The sequence below is a fragment of the Phyllostomus discolor genome, chromosome 14 (genome assembly GCF_004126475.2).
Source record: "Phyllostomus discolor isolate MPI-MPIP mPhyDis1 chromosome 14, mPhyDis1.pri.v3, whole genome shotgun sequence".
NCBI lineage: Eukaryota > Metazoa > Chordata > Mammalia > Chiroptera > Phyllostomidae > Phyllostomus > Phyllostomus discolor.
Window position 1 is genome coordinate 1314949 of NC_040916.2, and position 14876 is coordinate 1329824.

Genomic DNA, 14876 nt, shown 5'->3' on the forward strand with positions numbered 1-14876 from the left:
TGTGTCCTGAACAGGAATTGAACCCACAGCCTTTTTGGTGTATAGGATAACACTCCAACTAACTGAGTCACCCAATCTCAGCTTCTGTTATTTAATGTGAATTTTAAAAACACAGAAAGAGGAGAATCAGTTTGATTTGAGATTGTATGGAGGAGAAAAGAAAAAGCCCTGTGCTGGTCACCTTAGGGAACCCAAGGATAAATGAGGTCAATCCTCATAGAATTCACAGTCTAGAGATGAGCATGGGAAAGTAATGAAACAGATTATATGTGACAAGGGAAAACGGTATGGAGGTTTCATATTCAGTAGAATGTATGTTGATGAAATTATATAGGTTGATGAAATAAAAATTCATAGGTAACAAAGCACACATCGTGTCCTGAGAATTTCAATTACTCAGTGTAGCTAAAACAATGTTAAGGAAGCCGTGTTTAAGTTGAGTTCACATTACTAATATCTTTATATGATGTCTATTCTCTTCCCACTCAGAGATTATTGTATTATGAGATTAAGTGAGGGCTAACTGTGATCAAAATTTCAAAAATTCTTTTAAACTGATTACCTTTTCCCAAATTTCATCAGAGGCTTCATGTCTGACATCCAGCAGGGCTTGACCAGTCTCATCAGCAGATTGAAATCGGTCATCGTAAGAGTCAATCTCATGCTGTGGTCACAAGACAAAATGTCTTAACATGCAGCAAGAAACATTCTGGCATTTTTGGCACCTCTTTTTTTTCATATTGGTGAGAACTTTTCTTTTTTACCTTATGCTGCTGATGCCTGTCCAGGAGGGCTTCCCCACCAGCCACATCTGTGGGCAGCTCATCAGCATTGATCAGAGCAGTCTTCTCCTTCATCCAGCCTGAGAGTTCATCATAGTCAGATAAGAAACGCTGGTACCTGTGGGAAAGGCAAGGTAAAGGCCAGGAAGGAGAAAACAGATGTAAATTGACTTTGAAAGATGAACAGTTAGGGTTGGGTTGAGTTAAAGGTACAACATGCTTCTTGCCCTGATTCTACCCCTTCTTCCCCCACATGTACTTCCGGTTCCTTTTATTGTGCAGCTTTGAAAGTCCTTTATTCTAGGTTGTGTATTTCTTATGTAGATATATCATTTTGTGATGAGGCATGTAGGCATCACATATCAAACACCATAAAGTCATGTCAACCCCAGGGATTCTTAAAGTAAAGCTCTCCCAATGAGGGTAATAAATAAGCACATAATATATAAATGATAGAAAGTACCTTGTGAGAAGTGGGGACTACAGTTAGGGTAAGGAGTTCTTATGTAACTTAGTTCATCCTTAACCTATTAATAAAAACAAAAACCAACAATACTATTTAAAAAGTTAGATCTTCACCATTAATTTTGACATAGTAGTTTCTGGTGATTTAATGACTAACCATAAAATTAATTACTGAAATGATGTCAGTTTATGACAAGCCAACCCATACTCAGGAAATAAATCTAGATTTATTTTTATGCTATTTAGATTGGAAATTTCTTTGTGTTCTTTGGTTAGAGACAGGATTTTGACATTTCTTTAGCTGCTTGAAATGGCCTAGCTCCCCGGGCCATTTCATAGCATCTTACAACTGAACAAACAGAAGTAGACAAAAGGTGCACAGATGAGCAGAGGTGACATGCTAAGTATTATAACAGCTTACAAAAGACTTTCCTTGGCAAATTAAAACTTTTTTGGTCTCTACTGAGCAGGCAGGAGATCTGGATTAGTCATTGTTTTACCACATTCATGCTTTTATTTCTGCTTTAAGTATTATGCCTGGATCCTGTAGATAAATAGAATAATAGAGAGAAGGGATTCTTCACCAAAAAGAAGCCTGCAGCTTTGCATATCTTCTGGTAGCCAAGGCACGAATGTGCTCCCAGTTAGAGACTAGATCCTCTTTCATCTGCTGGATCTGAGGTGCATCTGAAGGGTGGGAAAGCTTCAGCTTGTCTGCTTTGGCATATAACTCCTTAACCTTTAAGATGAAAAAGAAATCAAATGGGAAATCCAAGCACTCTGATTTCTCCTGGCAAAGTTCTATTGGAGTGAAGCAAAAGAAAACCCCAACCATATAAATAATAATAATTTATTAATACATATTTATTGATATATTTATATTAATATATTCATGCACTATGTTAATAATAATTTGCTGAGCACTTCTTGTCTCTCACTGTGTAAAATATTTCACATGCATTTCTCCAGTTTTAGTCTTTAATAATAAAATAAATTAAAAACTATTCCTAGTAGCCTTTTATGTGAAAACTGAGATTAGTATTTTATTTGCTCCAGATCGCTGAGCTAGTAAGTGTCAGAAACAAGATTTGGACTTAAGTTTGTCCTTCAGCAACCTCTGTATTGTTTCCATAATTATTATGGTGGGAAGCAGAAAGACACTTCTGCTTAAGAGGACAATAAATGCCAATAATTTTAGTTCAGTTTCAGCACAATTCCTGAGAAGCAGGGTTATCAGGCAAGAACTGTGGATGTGATGAATTTCTCCATGTTACTATTAGTCCTGTAGTTAAACCTAATTAAAATCAAGTATTGTCTAAGGCAGTGATTTTTCAACCAGTATACCACAAGAATTTTTAAAACATACAATAGTTGACTATTTAGTCAGGGGCATTGACCTCTTTTGTTTTAGATTGTCAAATAAAAAAATGAAAACAGCATACACAATAGCTGTTTAGTGTGAATGCCCTATATTACACCATAATACATAGGTCATACAATTGAATTGCATCTTCCTGATCACATCACATAATAAAATTGTGTCTGATTAGTTAATCCTTGGTAACAGAAATCCTTATATACAAATACAGAAACCTGATTTTTAAAAAAGTCACTGTAGAGAAAAAAGGGTGCATAATTACTATTATTATTTTTATAAATCAATTAAAATTATACCTATTTTTGTCAGATCATCAAAAAGCATAATTTTTGTTGTGCTACAGAATTTTAATAATTAGTGTGTGCCATGAGATGAAAAAAGTTAAAAATCACTGGTTCATTTTTCACCAAACATGAAATATTATTATTCATTATTATAAAAATATCAAAAACAAAATTAACAGGAATAAAAAAAGAAGAATGATGGAATATTTTCTGGAAATGATACCCAAGGACAGATCTATTACTAAAATAGAGCAAGTGTGGATCTTTCTGCAAGCTGACTCTGCTGTAGACACTTGAGAGTAAGGGTTTAAGTTATGGTTAAAGTCACAAGGAAAGGAAGTAAAGATGGGAATCACTGAAGACTACAGGTGTGCTCCAAAATCTAGCACGCCTATGTCTACTCTCATAGTGTTGGAGCTGAGGTTTTCCATTTTTTAAAAGAGAATCCAAAGGTAGATTTAGTAATGTGCTTCCGGTGTCTTTGCATTTATTACAAAAAGGGTAAAATAGATTTTTTTCCTTATCTACTGAGTGATGGACAAAAAGAAACAGTATTCAGCTGCAACAAAAAAAAAGTATGGCTAGATGAAAGAAAAGACTCGGACCACAGGGTATTGAGTGAAATTAAGCAAATATTCTTGGTTGTAACATGTTTTTTTAAATAACAAAATATAATTTTAAAAAATTATTTTATTTTAATTTCAATGTCTCTGGTTATATTTTGTTTGATTTTGTTCCAGTTAAAGGTGAGATCATATGGTATTTGTCCCTCACCAATAAAGTAATTTTAAAAAATAAATTAAAAAATCAAATCAAATCAATCCAGCATGCAAAAAATATTTTATTTTCATTGACTGTGTGGATTATTAGAAGCTATGTGTTGCTCTGAAAGAAATGGATATGCCTCAGCACATCACTGTCTTGATGCATAACCTGTATTATGGACAGAAAGCAACTGACAGGACAGAATATGAAAAGTCAGAATGATTACTTATGAGAAAAGATGTCAAACAAGGGTGAATTTTCTCTCCCTATTTGTTTAACCTGTGATCAGAAGATATATGAAAAACAGGGCTGGATTCAGAGTAAGCAAGAGTGAAAGTTGGTAGAATATCAATATTAAGATATGAAGATAGCATCCTCTAATTTATGGAAAGTGGCAATGATTTGAAAAAACTTTTGGTGAAAGTGAATGAAGAAGGTGTGAAAGTGAAACTGTGTGTGAATTGGACAAGGAAAAAATCATGACTACAGCATAAATACACAACTTTAACATAGACAATGAAGACATTGAAATTGTAAGATTTTGCTTATCTTCATTCAGTCATCAATTCAAATGGAGACTGCAAACAAGAAATTAAGATAAGGCTGATACTCAGGAGGGTAGCAATGAAAAAATTCAATAAGATTACCAAAAACAAAGATGTGTTACTAGAGACCAGGTCTAAAATCACCCACACCTCTCATATTCCCAATTACTATGTGTAGATGTAAAAGCTGGATATTAAAGAAGGCTTATAAGGAAAATTTGATTCATTTAAAATATGGCATTGGAGGAGAGCTCTACAAATACCCTGGGATGCTAGAAAGATGAATAAGTAGGCAAATTAAGCTTTAAACACCACTGGACAAAAATGACTCAACTGAAGATGTCCTACTTTGGACATGATATTAGAAGGCAGGATTCTTTAGAAAATACAGTAATGCTAGGCAAATGGAAGGTAACAGCAAAAGAGGAAGAACAAAAATAGTATGGAATGGATTGGGTGGGGGGAGTGGTGAGGGGTAAATGCAGATAACTATAATTGAAAAACAATAAAATAATATATTTAATAAATGGATTGACTCCACTAAAAAGCCATATGCATGAGTCTATATGAGCTGAGCAGAGATATTTAGGATAGGATGTTGTGGACAATACTCATTTACAGGATGTTCAGGAGTTAGAGCCAATTCAATGGCACATAACATATAAAACACACACACATATGTATACACATGTATATAATATATATGCATATATAATATATACATATATGTGTGTGTTTCTATAAAACACATGTGTGTTTATATGTGTGCTTTATATATTATATATGTTATATTACACATTATATATTATATGTATAAACATATATGTCTATATTATATACACATATATGTATATGGTGTGTGCCGTATATCCATACATGTGTGCATATGTGTGTGCACATATATTATATATTATATGCATGTACATATTATATAATATACATGCATATTATATGTAATATGTATAATATATATCTTATATAGTATATATTACATATATTAAAGCAATGTAAGTTTTATATATTTTTAAAAAATAATTTTAGAAAATAAAGTGTACCTAGTATTCAAATGAAAGTTATGAACTAGAATGAAGAAGTATATTCAAGGACCACAAAATTTCTATTTCATTGAAAGAGAAAATATACTGTGTCCTTTAAAGGTAAGGTGGCCACTAAATATCTCTTCTAGTTCAAGAGACCAATCATTCCTCCATCAATGTCTTACCTTATCATCCATGACAGCAAGATTTCGCTCAAGTCCCTTGTGACTGTGAAACAGTGCCTCAGAGCTAACAAGGTCTTTGCCATAGTCCTCAGAGGTGAGTTGAGGCTCCTTCTCCTTGATCCACTGAATGGCTTCAGTCACATCCCTGCCAGACATCCACATGAGCTCCAATAAGAGAACATAGCAGATATTCAAGGGCAAAAGGAGTCACACAGAAAGGTTCAATCTAGTTTACCCAGTTGCAAATTACCCTATTTCCTACATCCTAGCAAAAAAGTATTGCAAAGATTTCTTGCTTTTCATAGTTTCCATTCACATGTAGAGCTGGGCTTCCTGATAATTGAGTCTCCAGTTATACTTCCCATGTTTGGGTCAGCACTTCATGAATGTCTTTATTCTTCCCAAGTCTACCTTCCACCCTCATCCAAGTCTTAATCTGCTCTTCTTGCCTTTCCAGAGTTTCCATTACTTTTGCTTTGGACTCTAGCCACCACAAAATTGGCTATAGAGTGGGTTACATTTTGCCTTGCCTTAATGGCAAGCCTATGGTTTTCTTTGAGATATTGGCTACTAATTGCTAACAGTAGACAGAAAATTATGCTCTTACAGTTTCCTATAACTCAGTGCCCAGACTTGTACCTTTTGGTGTGTGTGTGTGTGTGTGTGTGTGTGTGTGTGTTCATACTGATTATTCTTTTTTATTCTTTTTTTTATTTTAATTGTTGTTCAAGTATAGTTTTCTGTCTTTTACTCCCATCTCAGCCCACCCCCCCAGCCCTCCCAACCTCCCTCCCATCCCCCTCCCCTAGTTTTTGTCCATGCGTCCTTTATATTTGTTCCTGTAAACCCTTCCCCTTTCCCCTGAAATTCCTTCCCCTCTCCCCTCTGGTCACTTCTACCTTTTGAATCGCTGGAGGTCTGCAGCATTGGACAGTGTTTTTCGTCGCTGGAGAGCCAGACCATGGAGACGTTCCCAGGCAGCATTTACCTCTTCCTGCTTTAACTTAATCAAAGGCAGCTCAGGATGGTTTTCCTTTGACAGGAAACAAATGCTAGAGTTATGCAAAGGTGAGATTTTTCCATTATTTAGACACCTCTCATTTCACACTGGTTCATACTTTGTCGGAAGTGAAGAATAACTATATGGCAAGATACTGAAATTTATGTTAGTCATGCTACCTAGCTCTAATCTAATCTACATCACCAAAATCTAGAAATCCAACCTGCCAGATTTTGTCTAGCATGACTGCCGTGAGCAAAACATCACAAGTTGGCCAACTGTGATTTTATTTTCAGAGCTCCACCTTGTCAATGCCTGCTAACTATACACTGAAAATCCTGGAAACAAAGAAAAAGAAAAATATTCCCTTTGTGAAGTATAACAATATTTTAAAACTAATTCTGTAGTTCTTAAAACTTTTGGGATCTATCTTAACACCTTTAAAAATCAAATGACAGAAATTTTCTTCTATTCAGAATTATACATAAATGCATGCACATTTAGTTTTACAGAAAAGTTCATACATGTTTGCAAACTATCTGAAGCAATGAGATTTATGAACACTACATTAATTTAGCAGCACCTGCCTATTTTGATACTTGAAAATTTTGAGTAGTTTCCATATGGCCACCTCCCTAGTCCTCATCTCCCTGTTTCTTCCAATTTCCTTTTTCATTCCAACTCTTCTCCAGACAAAATTTTCTACATTCTTGTGTCTGAGTGTATGACTCTTTGTATCGTAGCTGTTTGGGCCCCACTTCAAAAGAGCAAGGAATAAACTCTGTATTGGATTAATCCTTATTATGGTAGATGAAGAAAAAGTATCCATGTTATTTTGCCATGAGATCCTCCTTTCAAGACACAGACCCTATTTGCTCATGCTTTAGATCTGAGTTGGTCTGTGACTTGCTTAATAATAGAATATGGCAGAAATGGTATTCTGTTAGCTTCAGGACTTAGACCTCAAGAGGCATTTTAGCTTTTGTTCTCACCTTGTTGGAACACTGACACACAAAAAAGCATAGCATAATGAAATAGCAGATCATATGAAGAAAGCCTTCATTATTCTTGCTGAGGTCCCAGACATGGGAACAAGACCATTTTAGATCCTCCACTTTAACTGAACCACCAAATAACTACAGCAACTTAAAAATACCAGATGAGATCACAAAAACTGCCCAGATGAACAGCTAAATTGCTGAATCATGAATCAGTGAATCTGAGTTATTGAATCTAAAAAATAAGATGTTTGTTGCTTTACGTTTTGTTGGAGTTTGTGATGGCAATAGATAAAAATTTCTACAAGAGAAGGATGGTGAACATAGAAAATTTAGGAAGTGTTGGATATGTAGCCTGAAGAAACAAAATGAGAAACAGGTTATTTTCCCCATACCACTACTTACACATCCTGAAATTTTGGTTCTATTAACTCAGAAAAATAGTTTCCGTGATAAAACTCCAGTGATAATGAAACCATAAATGTAAAAGCATAAGAGCTAATTATTAGAGTGTCTAGTTTCTTTTATATACATAAAATCAGACTGGCTTCCTAGTTCTCTTATATATACCTGTATTTTGCCATATGTATTGTGTACCTTTTTGCCCAAATATTTTAGGGAAATATAAGGATGTGCATTTTACATGGTAGTACCTGAAAGACCTTGTTTCTGATCTTGTGTTTTGTAATTATTTGCTACATAAAATTTCTTGTACCATAACATGTTCAAAAATAAATGCTAAAATTCATTTATAATAAAAAAATAAGTATCTAAATATAAATAAATAAATAATTGAATTAAAAATTTGAAACAAGATTATTTGCTTGAAAGTTGAGGCCAAAAATATGGGTGTGCATTATATATGGCAACACATAAAACAAATAAGGCTATTTATTTATCTACTTATTGTGTATAATAGGGCTTTTTTTATATTTATACTGAGTATGTGTCTGCTCAGATATTGAAAACTCATTTAAGTATTTCCTTGAGCAACTGAAGTAAAATTTGCCTCCTTTCTCTCCACCCCAGCATAAAAATCATCTATAGTGAGTGCATCATATATATATATGCACACATACATATAGTAGCCCACCATTACTTTATATTCTTTGTTGCTTTATTGTAATTCTTCTTCATAAAGAACAAGTGCTGCATAAATAAGAGTAATTTGTGTACTGCACAGTGAAGGAGCTATCTCATTGTATATTTCATTTCTCTATATACTCACACACTCACATTTCCATTCCCAAGGACTAGCAAAGGATGGATCCACATAGGGGAAGAAATTGATTTGAGCACATTACTCTAAGGACATGCATCCTTCTGTTTCCTCAGAATGCCCTATATACCTCATGTCCCACCTATTAATGGCCAAAAATTCTTCTTTAAGATCAGAACCCTATTCCTGAATTGAGTTTTGCTCTCTACCTTACCTCAGCACATTTATTAGCATATTGGTTCACTCCATCCACTCTCCCCTTTCGAGCTGCCAGGTCCACTTGGAACTCTTCAAATTTCTTATGCAGTACCTCTGTGCGTTCCCAATCCTCACCCAGTTCTACTGATGTTACTATGGCTTCCTGTAGACACAGAAAACTCTATTGAATCACCAAAAAGATTTAGGAATTCCTACAGGTAAAAGGCTTCAAATCCCTTCCTGCCTTCTTAGGATAACTCAAAAAAAAGATACAGGTGGAGCCTGGGAGAACCACTTCTAGAAAAAGCCAGAAGCAGAAGTATATTTCCTAAAGTGTCACCATGACCCAAGGGACAGTGCTCTTTGGGGTGATTGTTCAGAGGTATCACAGGTATTGTTAGAGCCTCTGGAAGCACCTTTTATGTCTTGGAACATAAAACATAAATATGGAGCACAAAAATAAATTCATCTTGTTTCTACTAAATTCAACATAACAAATATTTACAAAGTCATTGTGCTAAGCATTGTTTGTATAAACCTTTAGTTCTAACTATAGTATTAACCTTTAAGTATTTATAAAAAAGAAAACTTCATAGTTATAAGCACTGATAGACAAGGGGGTAGGGAAAGAACTGGAAATACTGTCAACCTAGACCTACAGTAAGAAGGAAAATCTAGAAAAGGGGGTGAAATATCACGGAAGGTGAAAGGGGAACAAGTCTAGATTGTCTTCAATGCACAGTTTTTGTATAAGTCTTTCCTTCTTCATATTCAGAGTCATAATTTAGATTTATCCTTCCCCTACAATGTTAAAAACATCCTGAATACCTCTAAATCTTTGCCAAAATGTATCCATCTTTCAAGGAACAAAATCCAGAAACAGACACCTTGACTTTATTTTTAATTAATAGCTTATATTAAATTGGTTTAGATACCTGGGATAGAGAAGTGGGAAGCCCTAAATGCACCTGTTTAGTTTTATACCTTATCTCCAATCCACTCCAAGATGTCAGCACACTCCTGCAAGTACTGCTGGAGCTTCAGGGCCTGGAGAAGGAGTGTGCCCTTCTCGTGAGTCAGCTCTATCAGCAGGTCCCACAGACGGCGTAATTCCTCCAGATGGACCTTTGGGGAAGAAAGGAAAATCTTCTAAGTTTCAGAGGCCGTGGAGTAGGCACAGACTCAGACATTTGTGCAGGGAAGGACCTAGGTAAAAATATTTCTTCCCATTCACTTGTGCATTAATTGCTCAATAAATATTTAAGAGAGAAAATGGGATGTGTGTGGGAGTAAATATTAAATTAAATCAGATATTATCTCCCATAAGACAGTTTCTTTGAGATATTCTTTTATGTTTTAGAGGATAAAGGGATTACAAACACTAAGACAGGATGGAGCAGAAATTCACTGAAGAGTGCTTACTTGAACTGGACCATGAGAAACAAAATTTTAACAGGTAGATAATAGGCAGAGCGTTTTCTAATCAGTGCAAAGTCACATAAGAAACTTAGAATGAACTGTTTGCCAAAAAAAATATCTTCCTGGCTTACAAAAATAAAATCAATAACACCAAGGAAATAAGAAAATTTGAGACCATAGAGTTGAGATCTTTGATGTAAGATTAACTGGAAGAATCTATAACACATATCTCATAAAATTGAAGTTCTCCTCTATGTCATATCTTCAAGAATCATGTGTCTTACAACTAACTACTCCACTGTTCAAGATAGTATGTAGACCACATTTATCTCTAAATGCTTCATGATATAATCTGACAAAACCCTAGTGATTTTGGTAGATAAGATGTTTTAAACATTTCTCAAATATTTTTATTGATGTGGTAACTTGATAGCAAACAAAACTGTGAGTAATGCAGAAATGATTTATATTTTACATCAATAAATAACATTTAAGATTTTATGGTTACAGATTTCTATTTCAACAGGGTTCTATTCTGGTTAAAGTCTGTGTTTCCTGACTATATTTTGTTGACAAGTAACATAAGGGAGATTTTGCTAAATATAGGAAGACCAGCCCTAATTTTTAAATATGTGATACAAATATTTTAGCAGTTTAAAAAATGCATAAACAGTAAAAAACATATATAAAAAGATCCTGAGTTGATTATATTAACAAAAATATGTTGGAAGAGCTCACAGATTAAATCAGAAAAGATCTGATATGTTATTAGCGGGTTCCAAGGTGGTAGTGGCCTTCAATTTCCAAGGGGGATTTTCTGAAGAAAAGGGATTTTAAGAGTTTCTCAAAGTGATTAGGAGGGTTTGAAGATTTATAATAGTTAGTCATAGCATGTGGACTAGGAAGAGAAAGAGGGATTATAGATAAAAGGATATTTCAAAAAAGATTTCAAATGGAGAGCATCATTTTTTTGCAAAGTTTAGGTGACAAAGACTCTGAAGTCTGAAGAAATAATTAGGACATTTGGGAAAGTCAATTCATCTGAGTAATGTAGAACCAGATTGAAGTGGGCTTGATCTTGGGTTAATTTATTCTGCAGTGGCATAAGGAAGAATATGATGCCAAAAATAACAGCTTTTGTATCATAACTCTTCTCCATGCTTCAAGGAACACAAGGACATCCCATAATTTTTCTTACTCCATCCTTACAGAAGATAAGAAGCAAGAGCACTAATTCCAAACCAACTACATCAAAGTTTATATTCAGTTTAATCATTTAAAGCCCTGATAAAGTAATCAACAATTAGAAACTTATTTTTGAGAGCTTCACCACATATTTACCTTGGTGTCCTCATGGGCAAAATGTCCCTCAGCAAATCGGACCTTCCTGATTTCTTCCAGCTCAGGAATGACCCTTGATTTTGCTTGTATCTCTGCTTCAAAGGATTCATGCTTTTGGTATTTTCCCTAAAGTTTAGAAATCAGAGTTTATAGCTAATGAAGCCTACTCTACATGAACCATAAAGAGGTCTCTTTGTTCTCTTCTTACTTTCAGTCAGAACTATTTGTTGCTCATCTCAGAGTGAGCGATCACCTATAATCATAGCTGGAATGGTTGCATCCTAAAAGAAATGGTCACTCTAGGTAGCACACAGATTTTTAAAGGGTCCCAGGTTCAAAGTCAGTGATCATAGAGAAAGGTTTTATTCATGTACTTTTTTGGGGGGTGAAATTTCCATGCAATGCAATACCTTATTATTTTAAAATCTCAATTGTTTTCTGGGGAAATAAAAGAGTGCAACACCGTTTTTCCTCTTCAGAAAAAAATTCCTTTTTAGAAAACAAAAACTAAGTGCAGTAGAGAACGATGAGGAAGATAACTTACAATAATGCCTTTTTCATAAATTATACATATCAAATTATATTATTGTTGTCATGTATAAATTAATACATTTCATTTATAAATTAAATAATTAATAATAATTATTGTCCCTTTTAGGCATGTAACTCTTCTGATCATGATTATGCTATATGTTATAACATATATAAGAGTAAGAACCTTCCTAAACTTCTACCCCTGGGATCTCAGTCTAGTTAATTTGGACTTAACTAGAGATATGAATAACCATTTGCAGAAAACTAGGAAAAACCCAGGTTAACTCATGTCTTTCTGAGGAGAGTGGAAATCAATTGTTTCCGAAGTGTTGATGTCTCTTCACCTCAGTTCCATCCTTAATGTCACAAAATATTCAAGTCACATGAATAAATTCTTGGTCACTACTTTGTCCATATTTTAACATCAGCTGAATAATATATTTATAGAATGTTATTTAGAATGATTTTCCTTTGTAAATGAGGCACTGAAGCTTGAGTAGCCCATACTTTAATTTGAAGGTATAGACTACTTAAGGGCAAAATTACTGTCCCTAACAGATAGTCTATCTTTCTATTACATCCTCCTCCTACAGTTAACCATATACACATTTACATTACAAGAATATTTCCCTTTTTAGAGATCATTTGCTCTGTTCTGGGGAAGTTAGTGGAATTGAGTGACCTGTATGTTAGTTGGATCTTCATAGCTCTTATCTCCTGCAATCTTGAGTTTCTCCAAAATCCATTTCTCCAGGTCATCTGCATCCCTTCTGAAAACCTGGTAGTGATAGGACTCTTCAAGTTTCTGGCCCTTCTCAGCAACCAACTTCTTGAACCTCTGATACCGAGTCAACACCTCCTGACGCCTCTCCTGGATCTCTTCTGCTGTTTCTAGCACCTTTGGCCCACTGCTGTCCATAGCCTGCAAGTTAAAATAGCTTGTATCCATTTCTGGCTCTCAAATTTCTAGTATGCTGTCCCTTTTATGTGTCCCAAGGTATTTACTCTTGTTGGACTTATGTTCAGGTATTTTTAATCCCATAAAACTTGTTAGAAGGGCTGGGTACATTTATATGCACCACTAGGCTAATAATTCTTGATCAGCCTGAACACTTTCTGGCTTTTCAGATAAACTTATGCCAGAATTTATTAAGTCCAAATAGAATTTGGACTAATAATACAAGTTATGTTTAAATTAGTAAAATCACAGTTTCAGATGGATAAAAATGTAATTTTACTGCTTTCAAAGGTTAATAACGTTGACAAGTGCTAATCATTTTGAACTCAATTTAATGAATGATGTAAAAATAGCTTGCAATTAAATTCACTAATGATACACACAAAAAGTTTTAAAATGTTGAAAAATACAAAAAATCAATAAATATATATTTGAAAAAATATATATTTCTGCTTCTTACTTGAAAAATGTAGCCCATATATTTTTTACTCCTATTTGCCTAATTCATAAGTACCACAAACCAGTTCAGCCTCTCTTCTACCCAATTATCACAAATTTCACATTTTTAATATCTTAGTTGTCTTTTAAAACATAAAACAGTGTACTTTCAAACAACATAAAATATTTTCTTTCTGTAGTGGAATCTCATTTGTGACAGTATCCTGCAAAGTGTCCACAGAGTCCATCTTAATTCATCTGGATAAAGGCACAGTTTCCCCTCTTATCTGAACCAGAGCACTCAATACAAAGTTCAAAACTTCCTTCTTTCTCTTTCTTTCTGAATACAATTACTATTCTTAGTGGCTTTTACTAGTTTGGCTATAGAATTAAATCATTCTATGGAAACTCAAATCATTATTGTGCATCATTTTATTCCACATTACTTAGTCATTCTCTGGAAACCCATGTAAATAGCTCATAATGGATTTTAGTGCTGTATAGTCACAAGTTCAAGGTCATTGTTTAAAGTGAGACATTCACAAAAGTGAGAATTAAAATTTAACTTCTCTACTTAATAAGAGTAAAAAAACAGTTCTTATTCTTCCTGTCAAAGATAGTACAGAATGTTCGAAGGAGGTAGCTTTTCTAATTATACTAGGGACAAACTGTACTCACCATTTCCTTTGGAAGGTGTTCCAGTTTTCCTAAAAGTTTAAAACCTGGGAAAATAAAATGTATCAGAGAGAGAAAGACGAGAGAGATGGAGAGAGACAGAGAGAGATGGAGAGAGAGGGAAAGAGAATTCAAGTGGAATTGTCTAGTCTAATTCAGAGAATGACTAGAGAAATGTTACATATGTGGCAGAGGGAGGAAGAAAAGCCTCTTGCTTGGACTCAGTATCCCACCAGCTATAACCTACATTATCTTCAGGAGACAGATTCAGCTGAGGCAGTTGCAAACGTTCACAGATGCTGAGTGACTCAGCTGTTTTGAGGAATTATGGCTCTTAAAGTTTCTCAGTAGCACTTTATAAAAAATGAAAAGTTCTTTTTAGATGAAAATTAGAAAGAAAAAAGTTATAGCTATAAGATAAAGAGGCTGCATTATGTTGTGTTTTGTTTCTTTTATTAGTTTCAAATTTTTGTATGAAAGTCATAAATTAAAAATATTGTGTTCCCCATTTTTCAGACTCTGTGCAGAATTACAAGAATTTAGTGCATACATAAGTTCTTGTTTCAGTATATCGCTAGGAAATACAACTCAACAACTTCATACAAACCACAGGGCAGATTTTTAACATCCCTGATGTCAACAAGATAATTCTAAT

The 14876-nt window shown here is 34.4% G+C and overlaps 1 protein-coding gene across 2 annotated transcripts in view; it reads right to left on the reverse strand.

The window, feature by feature from the left end:
- Window positions 1–14440, reverse strand: part of SPTA1 (spectrin alpha, erythrocytic 1) — a 185993-nt gene extending 171553 nt beyond the window's left edge. For both annotated transcript variants that reach the window (XM_036015014.1, XM_036015013.1), the window contains exons 1-10: window positions 14225–14440; window positions 12833–13072; window positions 11617–11742; window positions 9841–9981; window positions 8873–9019; window positions 6341–6474; window positions 5442–5586; window positions 1832–1986; window positions 765–900; window positions 563–664 (exon numbers count right to left, since the gene is read on the reverse strand). In XM_036015014.1, coding sequence (XP_035870907.1) covers window positions 563–664; window positions 765–900; window positions 1832–1986; window positions 5442–5586; window positions 6341–6474; window positions 8873–9019; window positions 9841–9981; window positions 11617–11742; window positions 12833–13072; window positions 14225–14227 — 1329 coding nt within the window. In that variant the 5' untranslated portion in view covers window positions 14228–14440. The remainder of the gene's footprint in view (window positions 1–562; window positions 665–764; window positions 901–1831; window positions 1987–5441; window positions 5587–6340; window positions 6475–8872; window positions 9020–9840; window positions 9982–11616; window positions 11743–12832; window positions 13073–14224) is intronic.
- Window positions 14441–14876: the final 436 nt, after the last annotated feature.